This window comes from Phodopus roborovskii, unplaced genomic scaffold (genome assembly GCF_943737965.1).
Source record: "Phodopus roborovskii unplaced genomic scaffold, PHOROB, whole genome shotgun sequence".
Taxonomy (NCBI): domain Eukaryota; kingdom Metazoa; phylum Chordata; class Mammalia; order Rodentia; family Cricetidae; genus Phodopus; species Phodopus roborovskii.
The window spans coordinates 22,807,533-22,830,105 of record NW_026125397.1 but is presented as its reverse complement, the minus strand read 5'-3'; the positions used below and the strand labels follow the sequence as shown (position 1 = coordinate 22,830,105).

At 42.7% G+C, this 22,573-nt stretch overlaps 1 protein-coding gene across 1 annotated transcript in view; it reads right to left on the bottom strand.

The window, feature by feature from the left end:
* Positions 1-3,887, bottom strand: part of Rev3l (REV3 like, DNA directed polymerase zeta catalytic subunit) — a 133,915-nt gene extending 130,028 nt beyond the window's left edge. Inside the window, exon 1 of the mRNA XM_051175551.1 lies at positions 3,719-3,887. Within this exon, the coding sequence (XP_051031508.1) occupies positions 3,719-3,857 (139 nt within the window). The 5' untranslated portion in view covers positions 3,858-3,887. The remainder of the gene's footprint in view (positions 1-3,718) is intronic.
* Positions 3,888-22,573: the final 18,686 nt, after the last annotated feature.

Genomic DNA, 22,573 nt, shown 5'->3' with positions numbered 1-22,573 from the left:
TAGGGACAATAAGAAGGGTTAGCTGGTGAAGGCACTTGCTGCCTGAAGCCTGATGACCTGCTTGATCCCAGGAACTCACAGAATGGAAGGATTCCCTCTGATCTCCACACATACACCACGGCGCTTGAGTACATGCGCGCACACACACACACACACACACACACACACACAGGCATGCAAATGTAAAACTCTTTAATGAGTTTCAAAGAACCAAAGAGATTTTAAAATTCCATCATTCACATGAAAATAAAATGAAGTGACTTTTAAGAAATCATGTTCAGTTAGCAAATGATCAGATTCATCAGTCAGAACTTCAAATTCAAGTATGAACATGCTACTTTAAAAAGAAATATATACATATATATTCTCAAATTTCACCAACTCAAAACACAGAGGCTTTTAAATACAAGGCATCTTTTTACATTATGCAAAATATGTCCTTAAAACAGGACAGCAAAAGTTAACTGGACTGTTTCCTAAAGCAGAAAATTACTTTTCATGCAATAGCAATATTCCAATCAGTTCAGAATTTGTAATTCTTCAATAGCCATTTTGAGAGAAATAAATTTTATTCTGATGTTATTTTTCAGGCCCTCCTTGAAAAGCAAATTCTGTTTAAAAACATCTTTTCTCCAAACCAAAGTAAAGAATTAAGGGTTTCCCTAATTAACACCTAGAATGTGAAGACACGTTTATTGCGCTTCACAGACTTATCAGGTATTACAAATTTTCATTCATGTAGTTTGCTTGTTAGTAAAGATATAAACTACCTTCATTTTGTAGTAGTAAATTTGTTTTCAATAAAAATTCTAGCATTCAGATCTTTTCCCCCAAGACAGGGTTTCTGTGTAACAACCTTCGCTGTCCTAAACTAGCTCCGTAGACCAGGGCTGGCCTCAAACTCAGAGATCCACCTGCCTCAGCCTCCCAAACGCTGGGATTAAAGGCGTGCTCCACCACACCGTCGAGCACTAGATTTTTAATAAAATGTTCTGGCCTTTCTATTACATTATTTTTAAGTTTTATTTCTCTACGTGGCCTGGAGTAGTTTCCTTTGGAAAGAGAATTCAAAAGCAGAAAACTCTACAGCTTAGCTTTTGAGACTGAATTAATATTAATTCCACTGGGGGGGGGGGTTCTGACATTTAAAAAATGCTTTATTTGTGAACACTGTGGACATTTATATGCCAAGTACTTCAATTTTCTTCTTGTTGAAGAAACAATAATTTTTATACTATGTAAGGAATTATATTGTTTTCTCTTTTGACCTCAGCTCCAAGGCATATCCCAAGTAAGTTATTAACATACATTAATGAATGAATTACTGAGTTCTAAACTGACATTTGTATTCATCCATGTATCATGCTTGAAACAGAAAATTTTGTTTAAGCCTGTAAATTGTACCTTTTTTAACCCGATAATCCTTGGCAACTTGAAGTTCGGTTTTGCCTGTATGAAAAGTATTTTTTATTCATTTATATTATACATTTCAAAGTATACCATAAAAACGGTAGGTTTTTCTCTCTCTCTCTCTCTCTTTTTTTTTTTTTTTTTTTTTTTCCTTTTTTTAATTAGGGGCTAGTGACCTACTGTAAGATATCCAGGAAGGAAAGAAGAGAAAATACTTCTTAAGAAATATTTCACATTCCAATATTCAGAAACACAAGTGTATATACTACAGTCTATTTGTAAAGGACATTCTTCCACAAAATTGTTGTTAGTGAAAATCATGTACTTCCACAAACAAAACTTTCCTACATAATACAGTTTTAAAAAATCACACAGAAATACATATTTAGTGAGTGTATCAGGACAAGCAAAACTGTAGGAAAGTAACCCAACCGCTGTACAAACTGCAACACCACAACATATCCTATTAGCATGTTGCTCTACAACGTGAAAATCAACTTCACTTATCACTTGTCTGCCCCTGAAGCAAGAACACACAGGGTATCACCCCGAGATTCCCCATTGAAACAAAGACAGCACCACGATATTTAAAAGGGTGGAAAACCTATCCTGCAGAACATGATAATGTCTCTTATTTTCCAGTCTTTCAAGTCCCAAGGGCTGCACTGACCACAAACTGTTAACAACATTCAAGTTCTCTACATCTTCCACGGTTCACAGCGTCAAACTCCCACTATTTGAAAAAGGAGTCTTTTACCAAATATTATTTATAGCATTGACATTTTTTAACAAAGAGAATTCACATTAAAAGGTAATAGCTTAGGATGAGTGCCTGCATTTTGGAAAGTGGTATTATCTTCCTAGTGCACAGAAGCTGACTATACTAATAAAGATGAATGGCGATGAGGGCAAGGCGCATCAAGTGGGAGATGCTATCTAAAATCCCATAGGGCAATACCTTGCTTAAGAGCATCCTCCTCCTGAAAACGGCTTTATCATTTCACGTTAACAGTTTAAAAGTATGGAAAAAGAAAAACAGAAAGATAAAAACACGAAAACCTTGTATATTTGGCCACTATCTATAAACCCAACGAGCGTTCCAGAATATATAGCTTCTGTCATTTTTTCCCACCATTTCTTCAAAACAGAAAAGGGGAATGAACCCACAATTTTTAAAATGCAGCCCTACAACCCAGCCTAGAGGCATTTAAAAAACGTTTGTGCTGCTGAGCTTGGCTGCGTTTCCTAACGAATTCACCTCCCCCCCACCCCCACCCCCGGCTAAGTGTAATATTTTACGCTGGGCGACACAAACACGCATTTCCCACTTGCACGGACGCACGCACACTCCCTGGAAGCATTGCACCCGAGGATGCCGCTCTGTCCCCGCCGAGGCCGTCAGACTCTAAGCAGTCGCAGTCACGACCCGCACTGGCGGCGAACAACCACATGGTCACTTCAATGGGGAAGGATTGTCTGGCCCCGGGCGCCGCTTTCTCCAGCCACGGCATCTCCGGCAGGGGCAGAGGAGAGCGAGCGACAGCAGGGCTGACACTTGCCCACTGCTCCCGACGCCGCTCCTACAACCCGGCCAGGGAGGTGCGGCGGGGCGGCGGGCGCGCCAGCCTCCGACCTCGTCCTTGGGGACGAGGCTCAGCCCCGGGGCCACCGGGAGGGGACGCAGCCCGCCCGCACAGCCCGTACCCGGCGGCCGCTGCCCTGGCTGTGTGTGTGCCCCCCTCTGTCTCTCGATCCCCCTCTCTCTCTCGATCCCTCTCTCTCGATCCCCCTCTCTCGATCCCTCTCTCTCGATCCCCCTCTCTCTCTCGATCCCTCTCTCTCGATCTCTCTCTCGATCCCTCTCTCTCTCGATCTCTCGATCCCTCTCTCTCGATCTCTCTCTCGATCCCTCTCTCTCGATCTCTCTCTCGATCCCTCTCTCTCTCGATCCCCCTCTCTCGATCCCTCTCTCTCTCGATCTCTCGATCCCTCTCTCTCGATCCCCCCCCCTCTCTCTCTCTGCCGCGGAGTGTGGGGGGAGGACGCAGCGCCCGCACGAATCCACATCATTTTTTCTTTTATTTGATTTTTTTTTTTTTTTTTATTTTGCGCCTGCTGTCAGGCGCGGGAGGAAAGGCGAGGGAGAGGGAAGAGCCCGCCGCGACCCCGGGCACGGCCGGCGGCGAGCGCGCGAGTCCGCGGCGGGGACGGCGGGGCCGGCAGCCCGGGCGGCCCCCGCGGCCCGGCGCTCGCACTCCCGCCCGCCCGCCCGCCCGCGCCCGCCCGCCCGCCCGCCGCCCGCGCTTACCCGCCGGGGTGGCTCCGAAGACCCGCACCACCGGCACCTTCTTGACGGGGAGCTGCGTGAGCGGGCACTGGCAGATGTCCAGCCCCCGCAGCGGGCCGGCCATGTAGTAGTCGGCAGTCACGATGCGCACCGAGAACATGTTCGCCGCCGCCGCCACCGCCTCCCGTGCACTGGCGCCCCGGCAGCGGCGGCAGCAGCGGCGGCGGCTCCGCAGAGGCGCCTCCTCCCGCGCTCGCTCGCTCGCTCGCTGGCCGGCTCGCTCGGCGCGGCGCGGCGCGGCTCTCCCTTCCCCTCCTCCCCGCCCGCCCGCCCGGCCGCGCGCCGCCGCCGCCGCCGCCGCCGCCTCACACGCGCCCGGCCGCGGGCAGCGGGACAGCAGCCCTGGCGCGCTCGTCGGGTCGGGTGGTGCCGCTGCCGCCACGGCCGCCGCCGCCGGGGATCGCTCGGGCTCCTCGGTCCCAGGCTGCGGCTCTTGTTGCCATGATGATGATGTCACGGGCGCCACCGCTGGGGGCGGGGAGGGGAGCCGCGGCGCGCGTGCGCGGGCGTCCGTGCGTGTGCGCGTGCGCGGGCGGGGGGCGGGGGCGGGCGCGCGGCCCGGGGAAGAGGCCGGCGGGCGGGCGCGCGCGCGCCGCGGGATCGACGGCTCGGCGTGCGGGCAGGGTCCCTGCGGCGGGGCCGGGGGAGCGCCGATGTCACGGATGGGCTCGCAGGGGCTCCTCGCGCCCGCCGTGTCACATCCTCCAGAGGAGGCGGGGGCGGCCGCGCGGAGCAGGTTGCTTTTTATTCCCCTCCCTCCCAACACTCACGCGCACGCGAGGTAAGGGAAGGAGGCGCGGACCTCGTGCGGCCCGGGCCTCGCGGGAGGGCGGCGGGGCGGGGCCTGGGGCGGGGCGGGGCGGGGCCTGGGGCGGGGCCTGGCGGGGCGGGGCGGCCCCTTCCCTCCCAGGTAACGGCGGCCGCTGCCGGGCGCCCCGCCCCGCCCCGCCCCGCCCCGGCCCCTGCCCCGCTCCCGGCGCGGGCGAGCCCGGCGCTCGCTCCCGGCCGCGCCCCCTCCTCCTCTGCGGCGCTGCGGCGTCTGCGCCCGGCCGCTGGGTGCGATCTTCTCCCGCGCGGCCATGGCCGGCTTCGCCCAGGGTGGGCAGATCCACCGCACAGCACAGGGTCCCCTCCCGCCGCCTCCCTGCGCCCCCGCACACCGCACCCCTCCCCAGCACCAGGGCCTGCACCCCCGGGCTCGAGCCCCCGCCACCGCCCTGCACTCCTCTCCCGGCCCCGGGCTGAGCCAGCCCCCCCCCCGAGAGCCATTCAGAGCACACGCTTGGCGGGAGGAAGGGGGCTCGGGAAAGTCACCGTGTTTTCCTGGACACGTTGTGCAGGATTTTACTACGGGTTGACACCGAAGGAGAGGGGCGTGGGGTAGGACTGTTAGAAAAGCGCACACACACACACACACACACACACACACACACAACTTTGTATGGAGCCTAAACGGTGATGGAGCGATGCACTTAGGGACTGGGGGGGGGGGGTGTGGGGCGAACGGATGCTGCTGATTTGGAGGTGAAATTAGAACCTGCGTTTGGCTTGATCACTAATATTGGGCGTGACCTTGGACAAATAATTTGGTTTTTTTAGGCCTCGGTTTTGTCGCGTGTAAAACGAGGGCTTCTCTTAAAAACTAATCTCTGCCCCCCCCCCAAAGAAAAATACTGTGGTTTCAGCTTTGAAATTTGCTACTGGAATTAGGACCCTTGTCAGTCGATATCCATCCAAAGTAGAGCTCATCCCGCCCCACTTACAAAATTATACGGGTGCATTTTACTGGCTATTATATTGCCTTGTATTTTGGAGTGGTGTGAATGCTCCATGTTTGCAGCCATTGTGGGTTTTCCCGTAAAAATCAAAAGGCTTAAAGGGACACATCACTGAAAAAGGGTTTCGATAACATAAATGCTAATATGAATTTATGCTTAGGGTGATTTGAGACCGATCAATACAGTAAATTACACTCAAGCGCATCATAATAAATGGCAACACAAGGGCATAGCCTACTAGCAGCTGTAGTACAAGGGACGTTTTTAAAAACTGATCTAAGTATTAAAAGACTATACGAGTGATTTTAAAATAAGATGACCATGCACAAGCCCTGGGTTCATCTGCAGTGTTCGTGTTCATACTCACCATGTGTTCTCTGATAAAATAAATGTTTTATACAAGCAGAATGTCATAATGACAATCAGTACCATATTTTTTTTAAGTTGTAATTGTTTTGTCACCTACTAAAATCACATGTTGGGGGATGGGAAATTGAAATCCGCTTTCTTAGCAGCCCTACCAGTAGTCAGCCCTGTGTATCTCAAGCAGTGTATAATTGAGAGTCCTATATTATATTTTGATGAAATCATACATAATTTTTAAATTATACTGTTTCTAACTGATGAAAAGTAAAGGTATCAAATTAAGATTAGCTCTTTCTAGAACAAGATTCTTAACCACAGGCACTTAACAATCACGTTTCAGATTCTTCTAGAACTCCAAGGAAATAATGTTCACTCTTGAAAATTTACAGCTTGAGATGAGGAATATTGTTTCCATTACATGTAATTTAAAGTTGATGATCAAATAAGAAAACCTGATAACAGTCTCCTAACCACAGTTTAATAGTTTTTATAAATATATTCTTCATGGGAAAAAAAGTTATAACATTTTAAGTTGGTGACTCCATTTTAAATTTTACTAGATAAGTGCGTTTGTCTGATAACTATCAGTTTATTTTCTCATGTATGAAATGATGAGGAAATAATTTTAACTTTTCAAGTATGTAATCAGACTCAAAATTTAGTATTGTGGGTGAAAGTTCACATCCAGATGACCACTCTGTGTACAATACCAAATGTGAATTTAAATATCTTTTTTCGAGTGGCTGCCATTTGCTAACATGATGAGAGATATGGTGACATGGTCTCTATCCTTGCAGAGTTTGTACGCCAGAATTGTAAGAAATGTATTTCATGATAGCAGCTAATGATTGTCAGTTACTCTAGTTCATTGACGGACACTTATCACCTCATCCATTTGCTCAGAGCCTTCCTACTCTTCTGTATCAGTACTTTTCCACACCAGTTGAAAGCGTTTGCTTCTTGGCAATTGATTATCTGGAATGGTAGGCAAAGACCAATGTATCTGGGGAGTAGGGGGTATTGGCCTATTCAGCAACAGGCAGTCCATTCAGTATTAGCAACTTTTCTCACTGTGGCCAGAACACGTGACAAGAAGAAACATACAGAGGGGAGGATTTATTTTGGCTTAAATTTGTAAGGAATATAGTCCATAAGAGAAAGACATGGTAACAAGGATTTGAGGTAGCTGCTTGTATTTGTCTAGTCAGGAAGCAGAGGAAGATGAATTCTAGTGCTCAGCTCTCTTTCTCCTTTTAATTTATTCTGGGACCCCAGCTCATAGACTAGTGCTGTTCACAGTCAGGCTGGATTTTCCCTTGCCAGTTACACCTTTCTGGAAATACCCTTGTAAATATAACTTGTGTTTCCATGGTGATTCTCGATTTAATCACATTAACGATGAAGACTAACAACCAGAACTTTCTAGCTTGCTCTTCTGTGCTTTAGAACTTGGCAAATAAATTGATTCAGACTCCCTTGCAGCTGGGGTGCTAACAAGAGATTAGTAGTGTAATGATAAATATTTATTACCAGCCAAAAAGAGTGTGGACCCCCTGATATTTAGTGTTCCAGGCTCTAAAGTGACTACCAGGCCACCAGAATGGTTTTACTTCAATATGAATTAATTGGAAAGGAGGCTAACAATCAGAAACTGGCTTCAGTGTGTGGTTTCATTTCCAGCAGTCCAATGCACTGACTTAGGTATGTTTCTGGAAGTGGGCAACATAGCCGTTCACCTGTATTTGGAAAGATGAGGTCTTCTGGCAACACCATGATGAGAGGATCTGATTCTTCTGGGAGGAGTGCTAACATTTGTTTCTGGTGTTAGAAATTATAACTGGTGGGTGGTATGTATGGGTGGGTTTCCACAAGAATAACACTAATGTGAGTTGTGCATTCTTCTAAGCCTTGTTTTTCCTGGAAGTTGTTTCTAGCTAAACCTTGTTCCCTGACTTGGAAAGATTTGTGATCTAAATTGTACACATTAATCCCTTACTACTTGAACTAGCCCAGTGATGTCCAGTTGCATAATTTGTGAGCCTCAGAGCAAGACGAAAATGTAGGCTTCTGGTTCGGGTGCAGAGACGAAAATGTCATTTTCTGTACTGAACTATTTATTATGCTGCCTCTGCTTCCTCTTCTCCCTCCTCCTCCTCTCCTCTCCTCCACTGGCCATGGTGTTTTCTAAGTTTGCTGATTTTAGCCCAGACTGGCCTGGAACATAGGCTCTTTCTGTCCTAGCCTCCTGAGTGCTATGGTTAGAGGCATACACTACCATCCCCAATTTAACTTGCTTTTTAATGTCGGTTTAAGGGGAAAAATGAAAATTAAAATTCTTAGATGAGTTGCACCATTCATCTTTATATTGTACAGAGCAGTGTTAAATGCAAATATAACAATATTTCATTCATATGTGAGAACACCAAAATTACCTAATTGGAATTTCATGGCTTCCACATCCATATGTATTTGTGATGTCACAACTGTGTAAACTCAGCACAAACTCAACTGTTTTTATTTCCCTTTTCATATGTATACATTCTAACAATATCCTCCACCTTCTGCTTACTGATAAGTAAAGAAAGAACTCTAAATTGGTCTTTGTATGTTATTTTCAGGAAAACAATTGGTCACAGGAAAGAAACATGAGCAAGAAGGAATGTGATAGGATTCTTTGCTCCAATTCAAATAGAGATCATAGTATATTAAAATTGTCAGCCCCTGGACTCAGTCATAGATGCAACGTGCTTGTTATATGCTCACTTGTACTCTGATTTATTACTCATATATCCACCAATGTCTTCTATTGCAGAGGCATCATGCAATGTACAAATAGGTGGCAAGTAGGAAAAGACCTATATAATCTTTGCCTCTTTGTATGTTCTGTTGTGTCAGTTGACTTAACTTAGAAATCAAATATTCAAGCAAAAATATATCAGGAGTTTCTAGATTTTCTGACTGAAAATCATCAAACAAAACAAAGGGATTTCTGACATTTTCTGTAAAACAGTCATTGTACAGGACATTGAACATCCTCATCCCATGGGCATTACATGCTGTTGTGACCATTAGAAATTCCCCATATGTTTCTAAATGCCAGCAAAAACTTGCTATTCTTGACCAATTCCTAGAGTATGCTTCACTGTCTACATCTATAAGCCATAACCATCACAGATGCCAACTAGATTTTTTTGTTAGTGATTTTGACATAGAGAAGGGAGAAAAAAAAATCTACAAAGTTGAGTTTAAAAGCTTTCACAACTTCGTACACAGGAAAGCAGAATTAGGATTTTTCTCCCTATTATCAGAAAAAAATGTCACCTACACTGATTGTTAAACAAATCAGAGGGATAATTGCAAAAGTAATTACTTGGGCTCTTGTGTCTGTGATGCTGTGAAATATGTTCTTGACATAGGACTGTCCTTAAGATCTTCAAAATAATGTGTCTTTTTGTATGCTAACAATTAACTTCATATCTGGCAGCCCTAGGTACATTCAGTATGGGACACACCATCAGAAAGATCAAAGCAAGATTAGAGATTGAGAGTTTCAGCCCCATGCTCCAGCCTCTGGGGGGGGGGTGTGTGGGGTTGAAGGTGAATTGCACCAGTTTTATTAAGTGTACTATATAATGAAACCTCCATAACCCTCCCCCCAGGATAGGATTCATAGAACCTCTCGAGATGAGCACATGGATGTGCTGGGTAGCGCTATGCTGGAAATACACGGAAACTCTGCACCCTTTTGTCAATCATCTCATTTAATTCTCGTGAGTATTCTTTTACTACATTTATAATAGACTGATAAACAAATTAATTGTCTCTGAGTTCCTTAAACCACCCCTGAAAATAATTGAACCTAAATAAAAGTTATGGAACCCTGGGATTGTTGCCACTCATACCACAGTTTAAACAGCCTGGGATCTGCTGTTAGCGTCCGAACATGAGTACTGATTGAACCCACAACCTTCAGTTGGGTAGATCAGCATGAGAACTGAACTGAACTAGAGGACATCCAGCTGGCATCTCGTGTTAGTAGTGGCTTGCTAAATAAGTGTGTGTGTGTGTATGGGGGGGGGGGATTCTCATACTTGTGTTATCAGAGGTGTGCTATGAGACTAAAGAAGAAACTGAATTTGAGTTTGTTTTTTATTTAGTCTCACATGCAAATAAATTATAGTTGACTTCTGATGGCAATAGGTTTTTTTTTTTTTTTTTTTTTTTTTCAGCAGATAAAAGGATGGAGAGAGGCTTGGTGGTTAGGAGCACATACTGGTCTTGAAGAAGATCTCTGAGTTCATTTCCCAGGACTCCTGTTACAACTGCCTGTAACTGTAATGATATTTTGTTTGTGCTTCAACAAATGAAGCTTGCCTGGAGATCAGAGTGTACAGTTAAGCCAATAGTTAGCCATAGAGGCCAGGCAGTGGTGGCACACACCTTTAACCCCAGTACTCAGGAGACAGGGACAGGCAGATCTCTGTGAGTTCAAGGCCACCCTGGGCTACAGGAGATTGCATTTGTCTAAAAGAGAAACAGAGCTGACACAAAGGTGATCTCAACACTTGGGATCGCACGCCTTTCATCCCAGCACTAGGGAGGTGGAGACAGGAGAGAGATGGCTGGGCAGAGAGAGGAGTATAGGGCAGGAGGACCCAGGCACTCAGACGAAACTGGGGGTCAGTCTGAGGAGCAGTCAGTCTGACGCTGGAGTCTGAGCGCTGGGAGGTAAGAACTGCAGTGGCTCGCTGCTCTACTCTTCTGACCTTCAGCTCCCACCCCCTGAAAATTGACTCCGAGTTTTTATTATTAAGAACAAAGAGAAGTCGTGCAACAGGTAACTTCAGTTCCTGAGGATCTGATGCCTTCTTCTGGACTCCATGGACGAGTGCACTCATGTAGACTCATACACATAATCAAAACTAAAGCATTTAAAAACAATTAAATACTTGTTAGGGCCAAAAATGGGTTTTAATTTCTCTCATGTTAAACCAAAGGGAAATAATTATAATCATAGATGAATTTTCCTAAACGAAGGTCTTACCTTTTAAACTAATTAATCTGCTCAGTTATTGGGGAAAACTAAATTTTTATCTCTCCCACTTCTGGAAATTAACAGTTAGGTCTTAGGAAAGGACCTACTGATACTATAAAAGATAATTTTTGTAAAACAAAAAGCTTCCACAATAGTATATTAGGACTGAGGCCTGAGTTTTCTAGGACTCTCACTAACTTACCTACTCAGAATTTAGGTTGGAATTTTGGATGGGAACGTGAGACAGGATCTCATTTTGTAGTTCAAACTGACCTGGAACCCACTCTGTAGCCTACACTATCCGTGAACTCGTGGTAGTCTTACCCTTGACTGTTTGAGTACTGAGATTACAGGCACAAACTACCGTACCTAACTGATACTGGAACATTTCTAGTGCATAGCATATGGTAGTGCAGAAGAGGAGGGAAGAAACGTAACATTAAGACTAGATTAAGTGTTTCCAATGTGAACAAATAACAAACAGTCCAAACCAGAGTCTTACCTGCACCAGCATATTCCACACCTTTATTTTCACATCTTAAATTCCAGGAAAACTTCACCGAATAACCTTTTTTATTGACACTGAACTCTCCTGAGTTCTGGATCTTCATTCCAGAGACCAGAAAAAAAGCTATTCTCAGATGTCTAAATTTGGATTGGCCCTTGTATTTCCTTAGTTTCTCAATCAAATGCATGTTTTCAATTTTGATACTTTAAATGTATAGCACAGACATTAGGGGAAACCATACAGTGTGGATTATTCAATCCTTCCTAGAGACAGCCTGATTAACATTTTACTTCAATTATTTCTAGAAGTTTTTTTTCTATGAATATATTACATAGTGGAAATGGTGTCCTAGTTTTTTCACTCTGGGATGTAGCAACAGCTCCCCATGCCAATTAAAACTTTTCATATACATGGTCATAGTCACGGTTCTGTTGCTGTGAAGAGACACCATAACCAAGACAACATGATCATCATGGCAGGGAACATAGTGGCAGTCCATCAGGCACGGTGCTGGAGAAGTAGCTCAGAGCTATGTCCTAGTCCACAGACAGCAGGCAGAGACACTGGGCCTGGCCTGGGCTTTTAAAACTTCAAAGCCTAACCCCAGTGGCACACTTCCTCCAGCACCTGCTAATTCTTCTAATCCTCAAACGGTTCCACCCCCCTGGTGACTAAGCATTCAAACGGCTGAACCTGTGGGGGCCATTTTTGTTTAAACTACCACAGTTGTTTTAATGACTGTAGAATACACTGTAATAAGGATCTAGGATGGTCTACCTATTTCCTGGTGTTGGACAACAAACTGTTTCAAACTTAATAGTGTTGTAAATAACACACTAAGAATTTTTTGGTTGGAAACCTTTCTCTGTATAAAATGAAATCCTTAGCATTTAAAAAAAAAATCTGGCTTATCATCATTTTTAAAAGAATAACAATTATTGGCACTTGCCATATTCCTTCTCCAACAGAAAGTTACATGCATTATCCCAGGGACTCCATTTGCTCTCCCCCATCTTTTTCTGACCTGGTAAGTGACCTTTAAAGTTTCATCTCAAGATCATTTTCTTTCCAAACTGTTTGACTATGATTCCTTTTTAGGTTTTGTTGTACTATTTATTTTTTCTATTGCATGTATCTCTAGTTATAATAGTCTACTTACTTGTATATTATGTTGGAAATTCTGCTTCTACTCTGTGTTGAATGTGTTGGGATAAAGCTTGAGATTTAAAAGGCTGGAGAGTTGTCTCTAATTAAGCATTTCTTGCAGAGTACCAGGGTTTAGTTTTCAACATCCTCATGATAGCACCCTCGATAACTAGTTCCGGGATATCTGATGCCCTCCTTTGGCCTCTGTGGGTACCAGGCATACATGTGATGCACATACATTAATGCAGGCAAAACACAAACATAGATCTAAGAACAAAAAAAAAAAAAAAAAAAAAAAAAAAACCACAACTTGGTATTTAAATATGAGCAATTAAAAAATATTTCTGTTCTAGGCATTACTCTATGGGCTGGGAAGACCATAGGAAAAATTACAAACATAATTCCAGTTTCATGGCACTTAAAGTCTACAAAAGAGGTCAGCTAACTTCCCATTAAGGGACACATAGTTACTATTTTAGGTTTATCAGGCCATACTGTCTCTCTGGTACAATTCAAAATCACTAATGATAAAACACAAACAGGAGTGTGGTTGAGCTCTAGTCAGACTTTGTTTAAACAAAGGTTGTAGGCTTCATTTCACCCAGAGCTCATCATGTATTGATCTCTGTTCTAACAGATGGGAGAAACTATTAAGCAAGTTATTTGAAGCGATTGCGTTAAAGTCAAAGGACTGGGTGCTATGAAATCCCATCGCAGAATTGCCAGATCTAGTCTGGAGAGAAGAATAAGGGTTGCTTTGGGGAAAACGACTGTCTTGGTTGCTGTTCTGTTGCTACAAAGAGACACCATGACCAAGGCAACTCTTACAAAAGAAAGCATTTAGTTGGGAGCTTACTTACAGTTTCAGAGGCTTAGTCCATTATCATCATAGGCAGGGAGCATGGTGACAGGCATGGGCGTGGTCCTGGAGAAGGAGCTGAGAGCTCTACACCCTGATGCATAGACAGAGAAACAGGTTGGCATGGGCTTTTTTGAAATCTCAGATCCTATCCTAGTAACACACTTCTTCCAACAATGTCACACCTCTTAATCCCTAATCCTTTTTATCTTTTCAAATAAGCATTCTAATGTATGAGCCTATGGGGCACCATTTTTATTCAAACCACAATGACTTTAAAATTTGAAAAATATCTACCTCAATAATAGTAGGGAACCTAACCACCTCCTTTGACTTCAATGTGTGAGCTTTGACTTGATGACGGCTTTTCTTTGCTGTGTGTGCTTTCCTTTTTACAAATTGCCTTGAGGGCACCACTCACTTTACATCAGGTCTTTCTTTAAATGTCTCATCTCTTTTGAGCACAGGATTTGACTCCAACATTAAATTTCCTGTCACTCTATATCTCCTCAAATTACATTTTTTGTATTTATTTTTTTCCCTGCTTGTTGTTTTTCTTTGTAGACCTGCATAAATGTGATCTCAAATAGACACATGACATAATCAATATTAGGTTGTCTTGAAATCTCCTCTGCCAATAAAATTATTCCAAAACTCTTCAGTTCGGTGTCAGGCAGATTTTTAGGATAAGTACAAAAAAAAAAAAACCCCCCAGCTACATTCTTAACCAGTATATCCTAAGAATGGTCTCTAGCCTTGTGGCCAGCATTGCTCTTCTCTGAGCACTTGAGCTGGGCTCTCAGCGCTGTCTTCCACTAGGATAGCCCATTAAGTTCCAAACAGCATCCATCTGCTTTCCCGGTCCAGAGTGCCAAACCTTCCACATTCCTCAAAACAATCAGCCCCGTTCCAGGTACCAACTTCTGTCTTATGTCCTTTTCTGTTGCTACGAAGAGGCAGGGCTTAAAGTTCTGGAGGTTGAGTTCATGACTGTCATGGCCAAGAGCATGACGGCAGGCAGGCAAGGCCCTGGTGCCCTAGCTAAGACTTATCTGATCTACAAGCAGGAGGCAGAGAGAGCCCGCTAACGGGGAGCGGCTTTGAAACCCCAAGCCCATCTTCAGCAACACACCTCCTCCAACGAAGCCACACCTAACCCTTTCCAAATAGGTCTACCAAATGGGGACCAAGCATTCTAATATATGAGCCCATTGGGGCGGTTCTCATTCAAACCACCGTAGAAGGCATTTTGAGTTGTTTGTGGTGTTTTGGGGGTATGTGGGAGGGTGAGGTAGGGTCTCTCTGTGTAACCCAGGTGAGCCTAGACCAGGAACTCCTAGGCATCTGCCGCTTCAGCCTTCCAAGTGCTGGGATTAAAGGCCTGTGCCACCACACCCACAGGAGTTTAAAGACCTACATTTGAAAGAGCTGTTGCTCAGCCTGGGTTCCTGGGCGATCTTGGAAGAGTGTAATTGAAGTCTCAGTGACCCTCATCCCCAGGACAGGTAAAGGTGACCTCCAGGAAAACCTGATCGGATTGTTGACATTTCCCCCCTAAAAATTTGAAAGAAGTTAAAAAATTCTCAAGTCTTTTCTACATCAATTAAAAATGTTACGAAGTTGGCACATGAGCAGGAATTGTTTGTGTCTGAGGCTTAATTGATCCAGTAACATCACTCAACTTTTTTTACTTATATTAAACATGCATTGTTTTACTTAGGTCTAATCTTTTTTTATTACTACTTTAAAGTTTTATTAATGCCCCGGTAGTCCTAAAGTCTGTATTAGATGCCGTGGGTGGTTCTAGCCAGTGCTGTTGGCCCATGGGTTGTCAGTGTCTGGTACTTGCTGAGCTGGTATGTGAGGAACGAAGAGGTAGAGACAGCAGAAGCCTGGTGGCGATGGCAGAGCCAGCAGTTCTTTGGTGACCAGGTAAGAGGGGGCGTTAGGATGAGAGACGGCTAAAAAAAGGCAGAGATCTGAGACTAAAAGAAGGGTAAAAGACTGTAAGATGCTAGGGAAGAGAGCCTTGGCCAGATTGCTAGAAAAGTTCTAGAGAGCCCTAGCATCTTCAAGCCCTGGGCTGAGGGCTCTAACAAACACTGGCTGTACCTGCCGACGGCTAAAGGTCTCAGCACTTTGACCTGTGTGACGACTGGGACATTACAGGGTGCCACTAGCTGCTCCTGCCAGCCGCTCCCACTTACTTGTGCCAAAAATTGCCAGAAACTACAATTTTAAGGGCTTTTTTTTTTTTTTACCCCTTTGGCTTCCAAAAAATATATAACCAAAGCCTCTCAAGCTGTGAGAAATATTTACATCTCGGTAAATAAGGAAGTCAGAGCTATAGAACTCCTTATTCACATGTTTTTGGTGGTAGTTGAAAGAGAATTGGTTGTTGGCTGTGGTTGTATATTTCTAGGATCTCAGCACTAGGGAGAAGTAGGTTGCTACAAGATTAGGCCAGCAGCCCGAGCTTCATAGTAAAGCCCATCCAAGGAGAGAGGGGAGACCGGGCCCAGGGAAGGGGAACTGGGACAGGTAACAGTGGCAAGGCAAAGAACTAATACTTTCCGGGAGTGGTTTGGGGAAACAAGAAAGTAAGGTGAAATGATGCCAGAATGAGGTTTTGGTGGATTTTTTTTCCCCCCAAGACAGGGCTTCTCAGTGTAGCTTTGGAGCCTTTCCTGAAACTCACTCTGTAGACCAGGCTGGCCTTGAACTCACTGAGATGCACCTGCCTCTGCCTCCCAAGTGCTGGGATTAAAGGTGTGTGCCACCACTGCCTGGATGGATTTTTTTTTTAAATAAAGGGTGTGAGCTTTTGCTGTGTAACTAACATTCTAAAACACAGAGCCTAAGACAATAATTGCTGTTATAGCTCACCTGTCACCAATTAGCTGCTTTCAACAGAGCTTGCTTGGATAGCTGCAAACCTCCTGGAAGCTTCGCTCTAAACTAGGCTGTTGCACTTACCTATCATGCTTACCCTGGGACCAGGTGGCTTCCATGTTCTTCCCTTGAAAATAGGAAAACTACTTAAGAAGACAAATAGAAGAGCATGGATCCAGACTCCAAAATAACATTTGTGCTTCTGATTCCTTCTGCAGACAGAGCAGTTTCTGTGACCCAGCCCATATTGAAGGGTAGGCATTAGAATGTCCCTCTGTAGAGGAATTGCAATGTGATATCACAAAAGGTGTGGTTTCATAGACGGGTGCTAAATATATAGAAAAGGAAGAGAGAAACCTAAGGAGAAAGATGAATGCCATCAATGTTGTGTCCCACAAAGGTCCATGCGTGAAGTGTTTGCTCCCCGCGCTGTCGTTTGGGTAGGTGCTAGAACCCATGATACCCTATTCTACCACACAAAGCACTCCAGCCTCTGGCCCCTGAACTTCCATAACAATGAACAAAAATAAGCCCTGGCTTGTTATAGGTAAGTTACTGTGGGCATTTCATAATGGAAAGCTGACTAATACAACAGAGAACTAACCTTTGAAAAGAAGAAACATTTCTAGGATTGGAAAAGAAGAAGTTGAATTGGTTTAACTTAGTAGTAAATTAAATTACTAGGTATATCTAGTTAAATTTGAGTTTCAGATAAACAATGAATGCTTTGGGGAGGGGGGTGAGTTAAGACCTCAGTTGCCCAAACTAGCCTCAAATCTGTAATCTGTAATCCTACCTTAGGTTCATACATATGCTAGCTCTATAATGGATATGTTTTATTGTATTAACTGTGTCTCATGAAATATTTGGTAGTTCTGAATTTATCATTTTTAAAATCATCTTAAATACCATTTAAGTACTTCTATAATGTAATATTTGGGATTTAATATACTAAAATGCTCCTCATTTGAAATTGAGAGTTTAACTAGGCAACCTGTATGTTATCTTCCAACCCTGCTTTGGTGGATTTTAAATAAACCCATTCTAAAGTGATTCTAAAGTATGTTTGGGGATTAGGGCTGGGAAGTTTGGAACAGCTGCTGTGGGTGCTGTGGAGAGTGAGTGCAATATTTGCTGAAGGCTCACTTAGCTCAGGTGGCAGACTTTTTTCTGGATAAACCAGGAGTAAAGTTTTGCTGGGTAAAAGAAGAAATGATCACTGTTACATGGACAAGTTTCCCCACCAACAATGGCTGTGAGAGAATGCCCAGGCATTGGATTAACTAGAGCCTAGGCTAGCAAGGGAAGTAGCTGAAACCAAAAGATGAATTGGGAGGAACTGAGAGTCAAATAGTCACAGTGGCCAGAGAGGTGGCCGCTCACACAGAAACGGAATCCACAGCCTTGAAGGAATCTTCTTGCATAATAACAGGGTTAAAATTCACTTGTACTTTAACTAGAGCTAACTTAAAAGAAAGAGCCCTAGAGACAAGACACCTGATTTTGAATTCTGGTTTTGTTTACACAAATATCCCTGTGTCTTAAAGGATCCTTATTCATAAAACAGAAATAACATAGCTTGCTTAATAAACCTTGTTAGCTTATTAAGAAGTAAAATAAACCACCTAAAACACTCAGGATATATCCAGCACATAGAAAGTCCTTAAATATTTGTAACTTTTTATTATTTTAAATACCATTGAAGGGTATTAGTAATTAATAAACATGAGTGCTTAGAGATTATAATTTTAAAGAAGAATGTCATGTATACATTCATTGTGTGTTTTCTTCCTCAGCTAGCAAACGATATGTTTGTAAATACAATTCTCTACTTGTTAAAGTTGAAGGTCATACAACATTTATCATTTTAGGTTGGCTTTATGTGTGCGTGTGTGTGTTATTACTAGGAAATAATTACACTTAAATCATTTCTGTCTCGTTTCCCTCTAGGTGAACGTGCTTTGGGATTTTCAGTCTGAGTAATTCCTGTGGGCTCCGCCACCCAGCAAGTTAAAGACAGAATTCCTCCCAGGGGTTAGTGTTCTGGGAATGTGTGCAGCTTGTTTTCATGAGACGTGTCCCTTACTCCGGCCCCTGTTAGAAGCTGTGCTGTTAGTCCTGTTAACTTTTGTTTTTCTCTTATCATAACATAGTTTCTTAAGTTATTTGCACATTAAAATTTTTTGAAAAGTAAATGTTTTATTGGGACATTTTGCTTTTATAAAGAAAAATTAAACTACTCATCTATATTTTTCTCTGAAAATAAACAGAAACATTAATTGATGTTGGTATCTGGGAAGAAAATAACAGAAAGAATGGTTTTGCTTCTAATACTTTAAAATAAGGCAATATTCTCTGTTGGAGTCTTCTAAGGAATGACCAATTTCATATGCAATCAACTTAAATGCATTGGTTATCTTTAAAAGAAAGAACTATTGGGTAAATCACATGTGTTCACAGTCTTACACAACACATTATTCTGTCCTCAGGGGGATAAGGGACATTTGAAGCAGGACTTGCCCTTGAGACTTTTTTCAGTTTAAAGAATGGCACAGTGAAAGACCACACAGCAGAAGGTAATGGGAGACGCCCTCCCGCCTTCCTCCCTGAGCTTGCTGTTCTCCTTCACCCTCTATGGACATTTGCTGCAGTGATTATTCGGTATGGTAGAAGACATAGCCTACTTCGTGTATTACTTTCTACCATAAGTGCTGCTTCCTTTCATGTCATACCATAGGGTTTTTCTGTGTAGCCTCATCCTGTCCTGGATTTCTCTGTAAACCAGGCTAGCTTCAAACTCAGAAACAGCCTGCTTCTGCTTCCCGGGCACTAGGATTAAAGGCATGTGCCACCAACCTGCAATGTCCTAGGGTTTTAACATATTTTGTCTGTAGAAGATATGGAGTACGCTATAGAAAAGTTATAAATTGACTGCAGGTATCTAGAAGGTAAACTTTAAACTCTTAAATTCAATAAAATTATTTGGAAGCCTAATGGCTTTGTTTTAAGCTACATTTTAAAGGTATTTTAGAGAAATAGATACACTGAAAGGAGATGGGCTTCTCCCCCCCCACCCCCCCACACCCCCACACCCCACCCCGCCATCTAACAGGGGTTCTCTGTTGAAACCCTGCCTGTCCTGGAACTCGCTCTGTAGACCAGGCTGGCCTTGAACTCACAGAGATCCACCTACTTCTGCCTCCTGAGTGCTGGGGTTAAAGGTGTGTGTCACTATTGCCTGGCAGAGATGATTTCTTTTAAAAATTAATTTAAATGTTTATATTAATTGTGGTGGGCTTTCAAATATTTTAAAATACAGTAGAAATATATAAAGGTAATCACTATTGGGATTTTATTTGAAAATTAATGGGAATATATATTTGCTTGAATGCTTTTTCTCTATGTGCCTTGTTTTTGTCTTTATGTATGCCTGTGTGTGGGTATCAGAAATCACAGACAGTTGTGAGCTGCCATGTGGATCACTGGGAACTGAACCTGGGTCCTCTGGAAGAGCAGTCTGTGCTCTTAACCACTGAGCCATATCTCCAGCTCCACTTGCATGCTTTTTAAAAAATGTACTTGTAGTTTAATCAGAAAGTACAGTTAAGATTACAACAAAATAAAATATTAACATCTTTACAGACACAAAGATGTTTTATTTGTACTTATTTAGTGAGAAAATCTACCTGGCTTCAGTTCAATTCTATGTCGTTTTGTTTTATTTGAAGCATGCTCTGACTCTCGCTAAGTCTGACTTGAACTTGCTTTCATCCTTCTGTCTCAGCGTCCCAGACAGGATTGCTTACCTGAGCCAAGACAACCAACCTAAATGATTTCTTAATGTTATACCTATACGGTTGTAGGGTCCTATCTCATAAAATAACAAATCAATAAAGGGAAAAAACAAACAAACAAACAAAGAAAAACCTCAATTTTTTATGGTAGGAAAATTAGAGGTAACTTACAAGCCTGACTTGGTTAAAAGCAGATCCCATAAGAACTAGAACCAATAATAACTATGGTGTTTACTAAGCTGTCATTGCTTAATACGGTTTACTTACTCTTTTAAGTATAATGAGTGAGTACAGTATATATTTATACTATTAAACTTATATATTAATTTTATTTATTAATATATATTAATGTAGCCATTTAAAAAGATACTTTCTAAAAGCAAATCTTGCTCCCACCCCTTTACCCAAAAACCTAAAAGCCAATAGAAATAGCAATTTTATAATCAACAAAGGCTGGGAGTAATCTTACTGACCTCCAGCTGGTGCCTGGAACAGTAGACATGCATACAGTGTTTATTCATAGACTAGAGTAGTACTCAGCAATACAAAGACCCAGATTAGCATGGATGAATCACAGCTGTAGTAAACTAAGTGAAAGTCCATAATTCCACTTGTGTAGTATTATAGAGAGAACAAAACTACAGGCTAGAAACCGTGAATGATTGCTAGGGGGAGGTAAGTTTTTGTGGGTGATGAAACTGTTGTTTTTTGGTTTTTTTCCTGAGTGGTTCTGCTTACTTGTGTGTGTCACTCTCTGTGTACAGGTGTGCATGGACACCAGAACAGGGTGTCAGGGTCGCTGGTGCTGACTCGGGTGCTGGGAGCCGAAACTCAGTTCTTTGGAAGAGCAGTGTGTGCTTGTAACTGCTGCACTGTCTCTCGAGCCCCTTACTGTTCTGTTTGATTGCAGTGAGTACAGGCTGCAGTCATCAAAACGCCTAGGACTGGCTGGGCGATGGTGGCTCACGCCTTCGAGCCCAGCACTTGGGAGGTGGAGGCAGGTGGATCTTAGGACCAGCTTGGTCTACAGAGCAAGTTCCAAGACAGTCTCAAAAAACAACGACAAAAACCCCTCATGGGACTATATTCTTAAGATTAAATTTACTGTATAGACTCAATAAATACTATTCTATATATAACTAATATACTTGACCTTTTAAAAAAAGTATTATCTTAGAATACACGATGGGATGGATCTGACATATTTGTGAGTGAAAGGACAAGCTATAAAATGGTATGTAATGATAATATTTTTATGAAAGTCATGCAAATATATGTATGTAATTATGTATATTTATGTGTATCCATGGGCCATGTAAAGGCACTTAACAAAGTTTGGAAAAATATACTTGAAATTCATGTCAGACACCTTGAGGGTGAAACCGTTTCCAGGAGACCTTAGTTTATAGGTACTTGTCTGAATTACTTTCAAGAACACATTTATAGAGCTGAGACATAGAATGTTTGTCTGGAATAGATGTGGTCCTGGGTTCAGTTCCCAGTATTTTAAATATACATATTTGTGCAGGAAAAAAAGCATGACTATAAAATGTATAACTAAGAAGTGAACATTTTTAGGGGATGGAAAGATGGCTCATCAGTTGAGAATGCTTGCTTCTCTTCTAGAGGACCCTAGTTCAGTTCCTAGCACTTACATGCTCACTCACAACTGTAACTCCAGTTCCTAGGGTTCTAGTATCCTCCCTGAGCATACATGTGGTACACATACACTCATATAAGCAAACATGCACAAAATAAAAATAAGTGAGTCTTTAAAAAAAAGAAGAAATATTTTAGAAAGCAGAAACAAAGGTAAAAACAAGAAATGTCAATAGTTATCCCTGACTCATAAGATTACAGCTGGTTTTTATTTATTTATGTTTTCTAACTTTCTAAATAAACAAGTTAAGCTTTTATAAATATGAAAATATATGCTGTTAAATAAATCAGAAGCGAGGAACTGAGGGAGCATGCTGATTCAACAAAATAACTTAAGAAGTTATAAAATTATTCCAAACAAATTTTTACTGGGAAATAATTGAATACTCCTAGAATAATGTTCCTCAATGTTTTGGTCCTAGCATGCTTGTTGAGATAAAGTCTGCACCTCTAGCAGCCTATAGTTTCAGTGCTCCTGTGTCTGTGAACCCCCCTCTTGGTTGGCAGGCTCTTGTCCTATGCCGGCATCGTCACAGCCCCTGACTCTATGGGCACAAGGCCCTGAGGTAAGTACAAGCACTGGGCTCTGAGAATCCCATGCCAAAGTAAAGCATAGCCCTTTACTTGTACACCACTATTTTGAACATACTAAGTTCAACCGCAAATTAAAATTTATTTTACCTGGTTTTTCCTTGCAACTTTAATGTAACTACTAGGAATTTTTAAATTACATTTGTAATTTATAATTTTAGTTTGCTCTTATATAATGATGGTGATAG